At 56.6% G+C, this 17,802-nt stretch overlaps 1 protein-coding gene across 1 annotated transcript; it reads left to right on the forward strand.

Moving 5' to 3' along the window:
* The first annotated feature begins 1,508 nt into the window (after nt 1–1,508).
* On the forward strand, nt 1,509–12,721 carry PDE4C (phosphodiesterase 4C). The gene is made up of 15 exons (XM_039243276.1): nt 1,509–1,669; nt 4,725–4,916; nt 5,701–5,737; nt 5,825–5,898; nt 6,173–6,225; nt 6,591–6,703; nt 6,783–6,876; nt 7,739–7,902; nt 8,089–8,187; nt 8,605–8,769; nt 8,856–8,955; nt 9,583–9,737; nt 11,272–11,394; nt 11,636–11,818; nt 12,332–12,721. Exons 1-15 carry the CDS (start codon nt 1,524–1,526, stop codon nt 12,719–12,721), a joined length of 2,088 nt encoding a protein of 695 aa, XP_039099207.1. The 5' UTR covers nt 1,509–1,523.
* The last annotated feature ends 5,081 nt before the right edge of the window (nt 12,722–17,802 follow it).

Genomic DNA, 17,802 nt, shown 5'->3' on the forward strand with positions numbered 1-17,802 from the left:
TCTCCTTGGGAACATGAGACGATTACATACCCCTCCCGTGGGGCCGAAGTGGTATCAAGGCTCCTCTGACCCTGTCCCCAGTGCCTTCACCAGGCTGATCCTGGCGGCCTCTATCCCCTGGGGACCAGCTATAATTAGGTCCAGCCACAGCAGCTACAGACGGTATTTTTGTCTTTGGGACAGGAAGTCTGGTTCCCACCAGGTGTCCAGTTGCAGGGCCACGGGGGCAGGAGGGGGTTCCCAGCCATGTCCTTGAGACTCTCTACACTCCTGAGCCCCAGCATGACCCTTCTTTTCTGAGCCTCCATTTTCTCACCTGTACAATGGGGACAATAGGATGGTTGGGAGCCAGGAGAGTGTCAGAGTTCTCCTCCCTGTGGCACCTCAGTTTCCCCCACCGAAGCTCTAATCATCCCCACTGTATCTCACATTCCCCTAGGAGTGCCAGAAATGTGGGTGCCTTTTGTCTAGGCACCCCATAACTCATGAAACCCCCTAGGCCAAAGCCCAGGAAGGGGAGGGGGTGTCCCCCCACAGCAGGGACACATAAGGACTTAGAGCTTCTGTGTGGCCTCAGCTGCCTCTGCCTCAGACATGGGCGTTCAAGGTCCTGCCTCAGAGTGTGATACCCTGAGACTTGGTTTCCCTTTCTATGGAATGGGCCAGGGCCACCCCAGTGCCAGCATTCAGAGCATAGAGCACCTGCTACAGACCCCTGAAGACGCCCAGACACACACCTCCCTTTCCAGGCCCCCTGGGGCCCCTCCTGGGGCAAAGGAGAGGCAGCTGATGCTTCACAGACAGAAGACCTGGCGGGAGTGGAGTGCGGATGTTTGTGCAGTAGAAACAGCAAGAGAGCGGAAGGGATCCAGAGACGGGGCCTGGGGAATGTCAGAGTGGGTGGGGGTCATGCGGGGCCTAGTGGAGGGGGACTCTGAGGGAGGGGCTGGGTTTGAACCCCGCTGCCCTGCACCAAAGCCTTGTGCCCATTACTACCTCCCTCCTAGCCTCAGTTTCTTCACCTGGCCAAGGGGTTAAGGGTTTGTGGTTTCTGCACAGCCCCGAGTGGCTCCAGGCCTCGTTTTCTCCATATGGAAAATGGGCAGAGGGGTGCTGGAAACACTGTGTGAGATCTGGGCAGCCCCTCGGTAAACTCCGTGCCTCTGTGACCCTCCCACAATGGAGGAAGCTTCCCTTTCCGACTTCCGCATTTCACTCTTTTCAGCCAAGTTATCAACCCCAAAAGCTGTCCTAACTGGGGACATTTTCGCAGAGGGAAGTGGCATAAGATCCGGGCTCTGGGGCCCACGGGGCCACCCCCCCCCATGAAGGGAGCAGAGTGTCGCGGCCAGCGCAGTGCCTCAGTTTCCCCATTTGTCCCGGTGGGGGCATCAAGGAGAGGTCCAGCGGCGAGGCGGGGCCGGCGCGCCCTCTGCCCCCTCCCTCCGGGCCCCGCCCCCGCGGCTGTCCAGAAAAGGTCCCGCTCTGCCTGCGCTGCGTGCAGCGTCCATGCGGTCTCGGCGATGCAGGGACCCCCCGCGCCCGCCGCGGCCCCTGGGCCCGGCTCCCCCCGGGGCTCCCCTCGCGGCTCCCCCGGGCTCTTCAGGAAGTTCCTGGTAAACCAGAGCATCCGCCTGCAGCGGCGCTTCACTGTGGCCCATCCGCTGTGGTGAGGCGACAAGGAGGGCCTGGAAGGGGTCACCAGAACCGCCAGGCTGGAGGTGGGAAGGGCAGAGGCAGGGACAGCTGGAGCGGGGTGGGGAATCAGGGTAGGGATGCTCTGCCCCTCCCTCTCCTGGTATCTCTCTCGCTCTGCCCTCTGTCTGTCTCTCGGTACTTGGAGGCTCTGTCTTTCTCCATCTCTGTCTCCCTCCACCCGCTGCCTGTACATATGCCCTGGGGACCAGCGTCTGTCCCTTTCCAGTTGTGCGGCCCAGAGCCGGACGGGCTGAGGCTCACGTCTTCTCCTGACCCTCGTGGGCCGGGGCAGGCGAGCTGAACGCCCAGGAGGTGAGGGGAGGAGGAAATGACTCCTCCCCTTGGGCTGGCTCCCCGGTCAGTCCCGGAGCCAGCAACTAGATGGCCCGGGGCGGGGGGCGGGGGGGAACCTCACCGAAGGTCTTCGGTGCCTACAGATGAAGGCCTGATTTGACGGGGACCTTCGAAGCAGGGCGTTCGCAGTATAAGGAGGCGAGTTCGGGTCCCACACTAAAAGCAGACCTGCGCTCGCTGAGCGCGGGCTCCTCGCAGCCCCACACACGTCCTACGGATTCGATCCACTGTTCTGGGTTCGATCCCGACCCCTTCAGGAAGCTGTGACCCCGTGGGGCTCGGGGGCGAGGCTGGCGCTGGAGGTGGGGCTTGTGGGCGCCGACTGCGTCTGGCACCTCGCGCTGGATTCGTGCCCCGTTAGTACTCACTTGATAATTTGGCACCTGGCGGCTCAGGGACTGGAGGTCCCTTCACCAAGGTCACACGGCCAGCGACAGCCGGCAGGGTAGAGGGAGTCGTGACCGCGGTCCTTGATGGCGCCATTTCAGTCCCGGAGGGGTTGGAGGGGTGTCCCAGGTCCCGGAGAGCGCCCCCAGGGCACCAGACAGCCGCCTGCGAAGAGGGGTCCCTGCGGAGGGTTCCGGAGAGAGCTCAAAGGCGTTGAGGGAGAGCCATCAGTCCCAGAAGGTGAGACTGGAGGAGGGTGGGTTCCTCCGAGGCCCACTTGCCTCAGTTTACCTATCTAACCGATGGACAGACGCGCAATTCTCACAGTCCAGGCGACCTCGCTCCGCGCCGCCCGCGTCATGGAACCACGGTCTGACCCCGCCGTTCCGGGCTAAGTTTAGAGCAGAAAGAAAAACAGCTTTTCTCGCGGCGCGAAAATCCCGGCCCAGGTCTTAACCCTCTGCACCCATTACTTGGATGAGAATCCAGCACCCTGTTGCCTCTCTGGGCCTCAGTTTCCCTATTGATCCATAGACTTGCTCTTCTAGAACATTTGAGGAGAGGCAAGGGAGGGGTAGGGGTGCACCGCCCCCGGGTCTCCCCCCTCCGAGGGGAGGTTTGGGTATCCGCTGTCGCTAGTCCTCCGGAGAGTTTCGCGGCCAGCCACTAAGCCCTGGCGCCGGCGGGGTAGGGTTAAGAAGCCCCGCCCCTAAGGGTGACGTCACGAAGCGGGCGCTCGGACGAACCAAAGATCTGGAGATTCTCTCGGAGGCGGCGAGCTCGAAAAGGTCGAGACCCGTCGACACAGCCGAATAAGCCCGAATTTACCCGAGTGAGGCCGGACGAAGCCGAATAAGCCCGAGTCGGGCCGAGGGCCACCCGGACTTGCTCGGAAACTAGCGCCGCCGGCTTTTAGGCGAACATGACCGAATGCATCCGAACCTGCCCGAGCGCGGTCGGACCTATCCGAATCTTACCGAATTCACCCCACCGAACCTATCCGGACCTGGCCCAAACCTGTGTGATCAGACCCCACTCAAGTCAAATCAGGCAGTAGTTGACCAACCCAGACCGAATCCAGCGAAACTGTACAGAATCTTGTCGAATCCCCCACCCCCAACACGGTCTGAAGCGAATCCCCTGCTCAGAATCTTCCGGCCGGTGCTGACCCTGACCGGGGGACTGGGATGGGGTCCCTTTGCAGGGGACCAAACGGACACTGGCCTTTAGCCAGGAGCCCGCTGTCTTTGGCGGTCTCTGGTGTCTTCCTGTCTTCGCTTCTCCTGCCTATACCCTTCTCAAAAGCTCATGACCCCCACACAAATGGTCCCTCCTGTCCCTGGCTGCTAACTGCTCACTCTCCTAACTCCTCTCCCACACTTCTGTTTCCCCGCGCACCTCCACTTTTCCTCTGATCTCTAATCCCAAGGGGTAGGGGTGTAGATCCCTCTTACCCAGTCAGGGTGTGGCGTGATGGAGACACAAGGCTGACAGCTGGGAGGGGGTATTGGGGATCATCCAAAACAAGAGGCACTGGAGGGACGTTGGTGCTCCTGGCAGAGGGCACAGCCTGTGCAAAGGCCCGGAGGTGGAAGAGAACAGGCAGGGCGTTTGGACCTAAAATGAAGCAGAGGAGTGGGGAACCTGAGGACAAGGCCAACCAAGCGAGCTGGGGGCGTGGTCATGGGGATTGGGGCAGGGCCATAAGGAATGAGCTGGGACCTGGGAGCTGGGGGTGGGGACAGGTGATGGGGAGCATCGCCAAAGCTGGCTGGGGGAGCCTTGGAGCATGTCAGATCTAGGCAGGACACGGGCCTCCTCCAAAAAGGAAAGCCCACGAAGCCATTTCCAGTCCCCATGAACTTACCATGGGACCTTGACCTTAGTTTACAGGCACAGTTGCCCTCCTCAGGTCCTCTGTTGTGACTCCCTAAAAGCCTCCTGGGGGAAGGAGTATACCATGTCCACCAAGTGGTTGATGTCCAGAGAAAGGCTGAAACTACCCACGGTCACACAGTCACTTGGGGACAGATCTGAAACTCATGTCCCAGAATCCAGCTTGCTGCCAGAGGGAAGGGCTCCGGGGTACAGATGTGGAGACAGAGGAATGAGAGCCACATGGTCCCTGAGTAGGGGTGTGCCTGTGGAGGAGGTAGAAAAGCTGGAGGCTACCCCTGCCCAACCCACCGAGGCCCCAGGGAGGATGTGACAGAAAGAGTGTGAGCCACAGCCAGGCATCCACATGCCAGGTCACTTGGCACTGACCATGTCTAATCTGCCTTCAGCTTTGACCTGGAAAATGGGCTCTCATCCGGGAGAAGCAACCTGGACCCTCAGGCCGGGCCTGGCCTTGGCCGGGTCATTCAGGCCCCTGCTCAGCACAGCCAGAGGCGCGAGTCCTTCCTATACCGCTCCGACAGTGACTACGAACTCTCACCCAAGACCATGTCTCGGAACTCCTCTGTGGCTAGTGATCTGTGAGTCCAGCTGGTGGCATGACACCTCCTTGTTCTTCCCTCCTTCCTTAGATCCTCCATTCAGCACACCTCCTTCAAGCGGTCATTTGAGCTGAGCTTTGAAGTTTAAGTAGGTGTTTTCCAGACAGCTCCCTTATTCCGTCGAGCATGATGAGAATGATATCCAGTAATTCTCTGTGCTTGACTTGTGTCTGGAGTTCCGTGGCGATCTGGAGACGTTAAGCCCAATTGGCAGCAACCGAATAAACACCTTGATATGAGCTTCCTGGCAGCCATAATGAAATGAAAAATACAATGATTTCCGCCTTGCCTCTGTTAAGACCTCTGCTGCCCCTGGTTCACTATTTGCGAGATGGGGCTTGGTCAGAGGAGCCCTGGTGGCTTTCAGAGGAGTCAGGTGAGGGGAGCTTAGGGGCCAAAAGTGTAGTCACGTGGGGAGGGCACACTCAGCTGAGGGCATAGTCTGGGTAAAAGCTGGGAGATGGCGGTGGGGGTGGGGCGCCTGGGTGGCTCTGTTGGTTAAGCATCCGACTTCAGCTCAGATCATGATTTCCCTGCCACGAGTTTGGGTCCCACATCAGGCTCCTGCTGTCAGTGCAGAGCCTGCTTTGGATCCTCTGTCTCCCTCTCTCTCTCTACCCCTCTCATGTTTGCTCGCTCTCTCTCTCAAAAACAAATAAACATTAATATGTATATATGTGTGTGTATAAAAAGCTGGAAGGTGGGAACCAGCGGGAGGGCTTCTCTTGGCCGCCCTTCCTGATGTCCCGTCTTCCCCCCGCAGACACGGAGAAGACATGATTGTGACGCCTTTTGCCCAGGTGGGTGCCCACCATTTGCCCCTCCTCCCTTGAAGGCTGGGAGAACTGACCCCTGCTTTCCAGCGCTGATCACACCCCTTCCGACAGGTCCTAGCCAGTCTGAGAACGGTTCGGAGCAACGTCGCAGCCCTTGCCCACCTGCAAGGCCGCGGGGCAGCCAAGTACGCAGAAGCCGGGGCGGGGGCGGGGTCAGGCGGAGAAAGAGCTGGGGCAACGCGTGCGGGCATGGGGCGGGGCCTGCGGGAAAGACGGCCAGGAGGGGGCGGGACCAGGCCTAGAGGGGCGGGGCCTGAAGTCCAGGTGGGCAACACTGAGGTGGGGCCTGACTCGAAAGAACGGGGCCCCAACTTGCGGACAGGGGCGGGGTCGATAGGGGCGGGGCCTGGAAACTTGGGGACGGGGCCATGTGAATGAGGGAGGCCGTTTGTACCGCAGGCAGGCTTCGGTCGAAAACCCCCTCTTTGGCAGTCAGCCCCCTCCACTTACAGGTAATGTGCCTGCTCCTATCCTTTCTTCCCACAGCTGGACGGCTGTGAACTTCCTCTCCATGGCGACCTACTCAGCCCATGAGTCCTTAGGGATTTGCTAATTGTAATCTCCAAAACACCTCTCGGGATGGGGTCTGCCGCACGCACATTACAGATGGGGAGGCTGAGGCCCAGGGAGGGGCAGAGACCTGCCCATCCATGGTCACAGCTACTTGGGGACAGATCTAGGATTCAGATCCTGAGGTCCTGAGTGGCCTTACTGGGAAGGGCTCTAGGGTCCGGATATAGAGAAAGAGGTATGAGGGATATGGGGTCCCCCGCGGTGGGGGGGGTAAGGCAGGCCTCCTGACCAGCTCGGCCCCCAGAGGACGCTGGGCAGAAGCTGGCTTTGGAGACACTGGACGAGCTGGACTGGTGTCTGGATCAGCTGGAGACACTGCAGACGCGCCACTCAGTGGGGGAAATGGCCTCCAACAAGGTGAGGGGGGCAGGTAGCCTGGATCATTTGCCTCTGCCCACGGTGCCCCCATCGTCACCGTCCTCACCTTTCCCTACAGTTCAAGCGGATGCTGAACCGGGAATTAACTCACCTGTCTGAAACCAGCCGCTCTGGGACCCAGGTGTCCGAGTACATCTCCCGGACCTTCCTGGGTGAGCTGTGGTGGGTCACTGCTCGAGCAGCCGAACAGAGGTAGGAAGAGTCAAGGAAAAGAAAAGACTTCTATTACAGACCGCGACACGGGGAGGACGGAGCCAGGCATGGACACTTCCAGCCCCGTGGCTCACTGCTGTTCCAGAGAGAGGAACAGAGGGAACTTTTAGGAGGGAGGGCGGGTATTAAAGCTCGGGTTTTGGAACATGAGTCGAAGTTTTCCAAGGGAGTCATGGAGTGAACGAGATGAGACGGCTGGGTCTCCAGCTTGGGAGATGGGAAGCGCATTTAGCTCTCTGGGGGAAATGCTGAGCCCTGGTTCCCGATGGGCAATGTCAAACGAAAGGGGCCACTGAGATCCGCCATGAAGAGAGCTGCAGGGACTTGACTTCAAGCTCACTTTGATCCAGATGAAAAGGAAATAGTTGGGGCGCCTGGGTGGCTTCGTCGGTTAAGCGTCCGACTTTCGCTTAGGTCATGATCTCGCGGTTCGTGGGTTCAAGCCCCGCGTCGGGCTCTGTGCTGACTGCCAGCTCAGAGCCTGGAGCCTGTTTGAGTCTGTGACTCCCTCTCTCTCTGACCCTCCCCTGCTCACGCTGTCTCTCTCTCTCTCCTAGAAATAAAAAAAAAAAAAAAAAAAACATTAAAAAAAAAATAAAAAAAAAAAAACATTAAAAAAAAAAAAAAAAAAAAAAAAAAAAAAAAAAAAACATTAAAAAAAAAATAAAAAAATAAAAAAAATAAAAAAAAGAAAAGGAAATAGTTGATCCTGAGGCTTGGCAGGGTCCATGGCCTGAGGCAAGGCAGGGTGACCCCAGCAGGTGAATCAGTTTCTTGAGCCCCGCCCCGCTCCACCTACAGACCAGCAGACTGAGATGGAGCTGCCCAGCGTGACCTCCACGGAGACCCCAAGGCCCATGTCCCAGATCAGCGGCCTGCGTGGGCTCCCACACAGTGCCAGCCTGTCTGCAGCCACCGTCCCACGCTTTGGGGTCCAGACTGACCAGGAGGGGCAGCTGGCCAAGGTGGGTCCCTAACTGGAATACTGAGACTTGACTTTGAGTCCTGGCTCTTCGTGGATGCCCTATCTTGGGCCTCAGTTTGCCCACCTGTGTATTGGGCAGGTGGGGCTCAGGCCTGGTGGGGGAGGTCAGGGGTCCAGAATCTGAGCAAGCTGAGCTGGAGTTAAGCTGCAGTTCTTCCCGTTTTAGGAACTGGAAGATTCCAACAAATGGGGGCTTGATGTGTTCAAGGTGGCGGAGCTAAGTGGGAACCGGCCCCTTACGACCATCATATTCAACATCTTTCAGGTACCCCCCCCCTTGCTTCCAGTGCTACTGGAATCTCTTTCCTTCTTATCTTCCTACCCCAAGACCTCAGGGGGCACTCATTCTTCACATCCTCCCTGATACCCCCGAATGGCATAATGTGCGCTACGTATTGAAGGATGAATAGGAGTTCGTTAGGTTGAAAACTTCATTGCCAAGAAGCCTCAGCCCTGAGCCCGGCCCTGAAGAGACTCACTGTTGGAGGGAACAGCTGGACAAAGATAGACCAGCGGGGAAAGACAGAGACACCAAGGGAGTTCAGAGGGAGAGCAGGGAGGGCATCCTGGAAGAGGGGGCATTTGAGAGGCAGACAGGAGTTCAGAAGGAGAGAAGGTGTAGGAATGGTATATGCTGCTGCCCAGAGGCCATGGCCTTGACTGGAGGCCTGTGATGGTCCAGGAACGGGACCTGCTCAAGACGTTTCAGATCCCGGCAGACACACTTGTCACCTACCTTCTGACGCTGGAGAGTCACTATCATGCCGACGTGGCCTACCACAACAGCCTACACGCCGCTGATGTGGCCCAGTCCACGCATGTGCTGCTGGCCACACCTGCCCTCGAGGTACTGCCCTAAGTCTAGAGGCAGCCAGGGTGGGTGCGGGGTGCAGAGAGCCCACCCCTTACTTCTTATGCCCCCTGCCTGCCCAGGACGTTTTCACAGACCTGGAAGTCCTGGCTGCCGTCTTTGCAAGCGCCATCCATGACGTGGACCATCCTGGCGTCTCCAACCAGTTTCTCATTAACACCAGTGAGTCCGGGGTGGGGCTCTACCGCCACCTGTCAGTCACGTGACCTTAGGCCCACCCTTTCCTGCTCTGAGCCTAATCTCCCTGTTTGTGAAATGCCTGGAACAGTCCCTCCCTTTGGTGCTCAGAGCAGTTCCAGGTACATAGTAGGTGCTCAATAAATGAGAACATAACAAACATGGCAGAGCTGATCTGGGGCCACGAAGATTTTAAAGTTCAGGGTCCTTCGAGATGTCTGAAGGACTCAGATAATTACCAGGTGCCTCCTGTATGCATCCTTGGGGAGCAGGGGATGAGAGTGGAGCCTTCTTACTCAACAATCCCAGAGTCTAATAAGATGGTGACTCAGTTGTTCATTCAACTGGCACCCAGTGTGCACTGCCTGCTGCCACGCCAAGGCCTCACGGGGTCCCCAGTCTCAAGGAGGGAGAGCTGAACACACCAACGTCCCCAGACCCGCAGTCAGGGCAGGGTTTGGCGGAAAGACAGAATTCTGGAAACCTTCATGGAATAGAGGGCAGTAGGGTTGGGGCCTCCATGCACGAGTAGGAGTTTGCCAGGGATTTGCAAAACCTGCCTTTGGGTGGAGCTGGTGGGTGGACAGGTCTTGAGGTCTGCCTCCCCCACAGACTCAGAGCTGGCGCTCATGTACAATGACGCCTCTGTGCTGGAGAACCACCACCTGGCTGTGGGCTTCAAGCTGCTGCAGGCAGAGAACTGTGACATCTTTCAGAACCTCAGTGCCAAGCAGCGGCTGAGTCTGCGCAGGATGGTCATTGACATGGTGAAGATGCGGCTGTGAAGGGGTGGGGTGGTCTTGGCCTGGCGGGGGGTTCATTTGGACCTGGACACGCCCGCTCTGAACCTGAGCTTCCTCCTCTGTGAAATGGGGCAATGACTGTCCAAGCCCTGGGTCACCAGACCCTTGGTTGGGTGAGTGAAATCCTGGCTGCACTTCAGACACGGAGTTTCTGGGGTTTCCGGTGCAATTTCTTCTGAGCCTTAAGTCTGTCCATGGGGTGTTTTTCAGATCAGAAGACAACAGTAAGCTTTGGGGTCTTGTGCCTCATTCATTAATTATTTTACTACTACTAATTATTATTATTATTATTTTAATTAAGTAGGTACCACACCCAATGTGGGGTTTGAACTCATGATCCTGAGATCAAGAGTTGCATGGTCTGTGGACTGAACTAGCCAGGTGCCCCTCTTTCATTAATTTAACAAGCATTTATTGGACACCTATTGTGTGCTTGCCCTGTGCCAATACGAGTAGAATTCTGGCCTTTGTGTGACTCATGGCCTGGGAGGGAGATGGACCCACAGGCAGAGCCATTATGGGAGGACCCAGAGATGGAGCTCCTATGGGGAGCGGTACTCAAGGTTGGGGAGGGCTTCCCCAGGAGGGAACACCGAAATCAATCGGCAGGCAGGGCCTGCGGGGTGTGGAGCGCCATGAGGTGGGGAAGACCAAGGCAGAGGGAACAGCATGTGGGGATAGCTCAGAGGAGACTAAGTCTCTAAGTGAAGAGGAATTAAACATTTGGTGAGGTGGACTTGACCTGGGGCCTTGGGCAATAGGTAACCCCAGTGAGAGCATCATTTTAGGCAGATGGGAGGTTTGGGGAGAATTTTTGAGATTTTTTTCTTTGATTCTCAGAGAAGCCTCTGGGCTGCGTGGGGCTCACGCCTGGGCTAGCTGTGCTCAGGTCCAGTTAAACTTTTTTTTTTTTTTCAGGGAAGTTGAAACAGTTGTGCTCAGAGCTGAACTTCCCTCCAAATGTCTGAAAACAGCCCTTCTGGCCGTATGGTGGCCACGGGGGGTGGGGTGGGGAGCGTCAAGGCAGGTCCTTCCTGGTTTCAGATCCACCTGTGGTTCCCATGGTTCTCTGAATAAACCCCTCACACCCCCCTGAGCCCCACTGCTCCCCTCACCCACCATCGCTACTGCATTCACCGGCTCCAGCCCAAACTGCCTCCTCTGTGTTCCTCCAGGGAACACATCCAGCATCAAGACCTTTGCACAAGCTATGCTCTTTGCTGCGCTTCACCACTGTCCTCAGGCACGGCTCACCCCCCCTCCCCCAGCTTCATTTCTTTCTCCTGCCCTGTCCCCTGTGCGGGATGTACCCCCATGAACCCAACAACCTTGGAGAAGGGACCACTGACTCAGCTCCTCTTGTGAACTGGGTTTGCAGTGAATCTTGTTACGTCCCCCCATTTCACAGATGAGGACACCGAGGCTCAGAGGACCCGGGGGCGGAGTGGGTGTGGGGTCTGGAAGGCGGGGCGGGCAACCTTCCCTCGTCTGCTCCCAGGTGCTGGCCACGGACATGTCCAAACACATGAACCTCCTCGCCGACCTCAAGACCATGGTGGAGACCAAGAAGGTGACAAGCCTCGGAGTCCTGCTGTTGGACAACTACTCTGACCGCATCCAGGTGTGTGTCCAGCGGGCCCTGGGGCCTCAGTTTCCATGGCTCTCACCTAGCTTTATTTACAAAGCACCGACTCTGCAGCGAACTTGAAATGGAGGCACCTACGCCTTAGCCATTCTTTCCCACCCAGGCCTCAGTTTCCCCACCTGGAAGATGGGTGTGTTCCTGCCACCAGCCTCTTGCGGAGGCTACCAGGCCTGAGGGCGGCCCGGCCCGAGCCCCTCCTGAGCCTTGGTCTCCCCAGGTCTTGCAGAATCTGGTGCACTGCGCCGACCTCAGCAACCCCACGAAGCCGCTGGAGCTGTACCGCCGGTGGACGGACCGCATCATGGCCGAGTTCTTCCAGCAGGGCGACCGGGAGCGCGAATCGGGCCTGGAGATCAGCCCCATGTGTGACAAGCACACTGCCTCGGTGGAGAAGTCCCAGGTCTGAGGGCCCCTGGGCTGAGCCACCATCAGGCACTGGGGGCTGGGGAGGGAAACAGCGGGTGAGCCGACCGCAGGAGTCCTGGCTTGACCACAGCTGGCCAGCGAGGGGAAGCGGCGGAAGGGTGAGGTCTCCCCGGCGCTATGTGGCATCAGGCCTGGGACGCGTTCCCTCTGGACTGCGGGGAGAGGGATCCCTACTCGCAGAGTTTGGAAATATCTGTTTGGGTGATGTGGGGGGCCCTGGAGGGGCTCCCAGTCTGGGGGACACATACATCCAGCCCTGAGGTGTCAGGGAGGAGGGGTTGAGGGAGACCAGAAGGGGCAGGAGAGGTTTCCTAGAGGAGGGGCTTTTTGAAGAGGGTTTTGAAGGATGAATAGGAGTTGGGAACTGGCATTCCAGACAGAGGGAACGAGCGGGGCAAAGGCCTGCAGGCTGGACCAGCTTGAGATTCCACGGTGACTCGCCACACAGCTCCCTCCCCCACTCCCCCTGCCCTGTATCCACCCACAGGTGGGTTTCATTGATTACATCGCACACCCACTGTGGGAGACGTGGGCTGATCTGGTGCACCCAGACGCACAGGATCTGCTGGACACACTGGAAGACAACCGTGAGTGGTACCAGAGCAAGATTCCCCGCAGCCCTGTGGATCTGACCAGCCCTGGGCAGGGTGGCGCCGACAGATTCCAGTTTGGGCTGGCTCTGGAGGAGGCGGAAGAAGAGGAGGAAGAGGAGGGCACAACATTGGACACAGAGGTCTCGGAGTCACCTGACAATGAGCTTCTGGTCCCTGAAGCCAGCCCAGACCCTGGGGCCCTCGCCCTGGACAACCAGAGGCCCGTGGGCAAGCCCTGCGTGGACCATGAGGCCAACGTGATGGCTGAGCCCTTAGGCACCTAAGGGTTCCTGATGGGTGGGTGGGCCTTCCGGGAAGAGGTCCGAGGTGGCCCCTGCCTTGCCTCTGCCCCCCTCCCCACAACCCCCACCACCCCCACCACCGAGGGAGAAAACCAAGCTTTTAGTTACAGTAAGGCCTCACGGTCAAAGTGAAGGCACCCGGCTGGGGGCCAGTGTGAACGTGGGTTTGCTGAGAGAGCCCTCCGAGGGGCCGGGGCTGGGGGCAGCCTCTCCGGGCACCCTTGGGATCTCCCTCCTGGGCTTCCATTCCTGGTGTGGAAAGAGGGTGTCTTGCTAGGCCCCTTGTCCACCTTCTCCAGTGGCCACTCCTGAGGCACACCCGTCACTTGATTCTTTCATCCGCTATCACGTATTTATTGGCGCCTGCTGTGTGCTTCTAGAGTAGCCCTGCGCGAGGGGGTGGGGAGGCAGGCCCAAGGAGATGCACCCCCACCCCAGGCGCCTCGCCTTCATCTGCCAGGCAGCTCCGTTCAAGAGACCGGAAACCTGAACGGGAGAATTTTCGGCACCAAAGCTTTGTCCAGACCCGATTCTGGCTCCAGAGCCCCGGCTGTGAGCACGAAAGCGGGCTCGGGGCCGGGAGCTGTTTCGGAAGATTGTCTTCACTTATGATTGCGTGTGCCCTCACTGGTTGTCGCTTTAAGTGCCTGTAGTTTCTATCCTCGGGTGTCTGGGTTCTGTTCTCCCTAGACCCAGCCCCCCCCCTTTTCTCCCTCTTACAGAACAGCAACGAAAGCACAGAATCCCCCCTGTCCCCACGCCAAGTCGCTATATCTGCTGTTTCTGGGGCTCCCCCAGACTCTCTATAGGGGAAAGGAGGCCCCTGATGCTTTCTTTCAAGGCACAGCCCCTTCTGGGCCTCAGTTTTCCCTCTACGGCCTGATCCTAGTACTTGGGTAAACTTTGGTTGGAGGGTGGTGTCCGTGACCTTTCCGAATTATCTTAGAAACGTGGGGGCATTGAATGTGTCTCGGGGCTTAAATAAACCCTATTAGCCAAAATTGATACCGCGTCCACCCCAGGGATGGGGAAACGGAGTTGTAAGGAGGGCCTGTCGCCCGCTGGGCTACGCAGTTGGCAGCTGGACAGTAGCCCGCGGCGCCCCCTGGCGGACGGAGGGACGGAAGCGAGGCGGGGTGGATTCGGGGGATATTCCCGTTTCTTGGCTCCTGGCTATGGTCGTGCTGAAGGGGCCTGCTCTGTGCTCAAGTATCAGCTTCTCGCCCCGCCCCGCCCCTCCTCGCGTGCCTGAAGAATCGTACATGACACAAGTCATCAAGCAGTCCCTGGCTTCAAGAACAGCTGGCTTCATTCCTAAATAAGTCCCTCGATGATTCCATCCCACTGATAATTCATCATCATCCCAAGTAATGATCAAATGCCACAGAGGGAGAATTAAAATTCATCTGGGTCATGAACTTGGTGCATTTCCTTCCAGACTTTCAAAAGGCAGAGATTTAGGGGATTCATATTTATATTTTTCTCCCTCCCCCTTTACTTACAAGTAGTATGTGTTTACTGTAGAGAATTTGGAAATTATGGAAACATAAAAAGGAAAACAAAATTCTGCTATAACTTCCCTGTAGATCATCTGCCTTCAGCATTTCACCTTATTTCCCTGGTTGTTTTTTTTTTTTTTTTTTTTTTTTCTGTCTCTCTCTCTCCACCTATTTATAAGAACATATGTTCCCCTTTCATTAGGGCCACAGGCATCTCTCTTTCCCCCTCCTACCGACTGCACTCCACCCATGCTGGCCCCACCTCAGAGCCTTTGCACATAACGGTGCCCACCACCGGGATTGCTTCTCACCCACTCTCATCCTCACTGGTTGGGTCTCAGCTCAGCATCTCCTTCCCTGCACAGTCCTTCCTGACACCAGCCCCCCCCACCCCCCCATCCCAGGCTGGCACTTGTGGAAGTTCTTGAGGATTCTTGGACTCACGTCCACCATCCTCTCCACATCCTGATCCCCATAGGCCTGGGCCAGGTCCACCTCACCATCTTCAGTATCCCCTAGAGCTGAATATTGACAACTTCAAGTCTCTCTCTCTCTTTTTAAAAAAAAGTTTTAAGTTTATTTATTATTGAGACAGAGAGAAACAGAACATGAGCGGCAGAGGGGCAGAGAGAGAGAGAGGAAGACACAGAATCTGAAGTAGGTTCCAGGCTCCGAGCTGTCAGCATAGAGTCCGACACGGGGCTCGAACCCACAAACCGTGAGATCATGACCTGAGCCAAAGCCGGACACTCAACGGACTGAGCCACCCAGGCGCCCCAAAAACTTCAAGTCTCTTGACCTCTCTGAGCTTGAGACGAGCGTGTCCTATCCTTCTTCAGGTTCCTGCTCAAATGGCACTTCTTCAAAGAGGCTCCCTGACCTCCCCAGTCAAAGTCAGCCTCTCTCCAATTATTCATTCATACATGTCATACCATCACAGGGCACTTACTGTGTCCACAGGTCTAGGTGCTGGGGACACCAATCCCTGTCTCTCAGAGCTCTCAGATGGCTAAAGGATAAACAAGGCAAATGATGATTTCTGATGGGGATGTGTCAGGAAGGAGAAATATGGTGATGTGATAGGAAAGTGACATGAAATTGGAGGAGGGTGTCCATCAGAGATCTGAAGGGGGTGAGAGAGCCAGGCTTGGAAAGAGGTGGGGAACTGCGCTCTGGGCAGCGGGAACTGCAGATGCAAAGGCCCTGAGGTAGGACTGCACCTGGAACTGGAGGGAGTGTCCGACTGGAGGAGAAAGATGAGGTGGGGGGATAGCTGGCTGGAGGCAGGTGGAGGGCGGGGCTGGGCTGTCAGGAGGAGTCTAGACTTTACTCTGAGTAGAGCAGGACTTGGGAAGACTTAAGGCCTCTCTCTCACAGCTCTGGTCTCCCCCACACTGTGCAGCAATTTCCCCCATTCACCCATCCCTAATTCTGGAGTGGAATGCTGATTCCCGACAATAAATGCCTTGCATTATTTTTACTTTAAAATACAAATTCCCGGGGCGCCTGGGTGGTTCCGTCGGTTAAGCATCGACTCCGCTCAGGTCAGGATTTGGTGAATCAAGGGTTGGAGCCCCACATCTGGCTCTACGCTGACCGCACAGAGCCTAGAGCCTGCTTCGGATTCTGTCTCCCTTTCTCTGTCCCTCCCCTGCTCACGTCTGTCTCTCTCTCTCTCTCTCCCCAAAATAAATAAACTTACAAAATAAAAATAAATACAAATAAGTAAATAAAATAAAATACAAATTCCTCTGTGCGGACGCTGCACTTTGTTGTGGGCTTTTCCCCCTTGGGGTGGGGGGAACAGGTATTTCTGAGTGCCACCCACGTACAAAGCCCAGAGCAGGCGTTTGGGCGATCAGGGAGCAAAGCAGCCTTACACGTCCTTACCTCCACCGGGGTGTGGGCCGGTTCCTGAGTCAGCGCCCTTAGGGCCCCACTGATTGCCGCTCTGGGGGTGGGGCAGATGGGGGTGAATTTATTTTTATTTTTATTTATTTATTTTTTTTTGTTTTATTTATTTCTAGGAGAGAGAGACAGCGTGAGCAGGGGAAGGTCAGAGAGAGAGGGAGTCACAGACTGAAACAGGCTCCAGGCTATGAGCTGGCAGTCAGCACAGAGCCCGACACGAGGCACGAACCCACGAACCGAGAGATCATGACCTAAGCGAAAGTCGGACGCTAAACCGACTAAGCCACCCAGGCGCCCCGGGTGAATTTATTTTTATTTTTTAATGCTTTTCTGAATTTCCCAACTCTCGGCAGCAGACTCGAAATACTTTTACAGTGCGATTGGAAGAGAAGGACAAAAATGTTACCCTTATTAAAAATAAATGCAAGCGGAACGCGAGGGACGTCCCGAACTTCCAGGGGGCGGGGGAGGGAGGGCGGCTCCAGGCGCTAAGTTATTCTGGTCTTTAGGCGCCTCCGCAGCTGGAGAGCTTTTTATAAACAGGACGAAACCCACCCCTGCCATCCCCTGCACCCGCACCCGAGGAGGAATCTAGGGAATCGGGATTCTCTGGAGTCCACACTCCTCCTGCCAGGTCTGGGAACCGGAGCTGAGGGGCAGGGATCCCAAATGGGGGAAGGGGTCTCGTTCTCCTGCCCCTCCCGTCCTGACATTTCCCCCTTAAGATTTGGGAGAATAAACGACTGAGCATCTCAGCCCCCACCCTCTGAGTCTTCTCTCCCCAGGATGGAGGGAGTGGGTCCCTGTGTTTTTAAGTCGCGAACCAGGCACGGGTAAAGCATCTTCCAGCCCCATATTTATTGTTGGGTCTTTGAACCTCGCTCAGACCCTCCCTGTTTCCTGTAGGGTTTTGTTGTTGTTGTTTGTTTGTTTGTTTTACTGTAGGCTTCGGGCGTTTAGGAGGTAGGCCATTTCTCTGCCCCAATTCAGCACTGTCTTCGAAAATTTTCTCCGGAAAGTGGGGCACAGGGAGAAGAGGGGTTCCTGTAGTGTCAGCCCCTTCCTTCTTTTCTAGAAAGTGGTTCCCTTGATCCCTATTTCTTCTTTCTTGTTCATCTCAGAAATAGGATCCGGCATCGACCAGCCCCGGTCCCCTGGGGAATCTTACACCTCAGAAATTGAAAGAGGTCTCTGGACTAGGTCTCTCTTGACCCCTATCTCCGCTTTCTTCATTTGTACTTATTTTGAACCCCATATGCAGGGGGCATGGAGCATCTCTCGGATGTCTGCTCCTCTTTTCTGAAATTGGGAATAGAGAGTGTTTTTAACATGAAGTCGCGGTCTTGGTCGCGGTAGCTGAAGTCTCGGACCAAAGGTGGGCGGGGGCGGGGAACGGGAACGCCCCCTGAGGACCCAGGCTCAGCAAAGGCCTCAACCTCTCTGTCCTGCAACCACATGGGAACTATCATTGGACAAGAGCAAAAAGGTGATTATATCTAATTGGCTACTCAGTCCGTCGCTCGGGAGCTTGAGCCAGTGACAGGGCGCCTTTTGGCCCCGCCTCCCTGACGCAAGGGGGCGTGGCATCCAGGCACCGCCCCCGCGCACTACTGGATGAGCAGACTGGTCCCCCGCCCCATTCGTGCGTCAATC

Source organism: Hyaena hyaena, unplaced genomic scaffold, assembly GCF_003009895.1.
Source record: "Hyaena hyaena isolate Hyena2069 unplaced genomic scaffold, ASM300989v1 scaffold_227, whole genome shotgun sequence".
Classification (NCBI taxonomy): domain Eukaryota; kingdom Metazoa; phylum Chordata; class Mammalia; order Carnivora; family Hyaenidae; genus Hyaena; species Hyaena hyaena.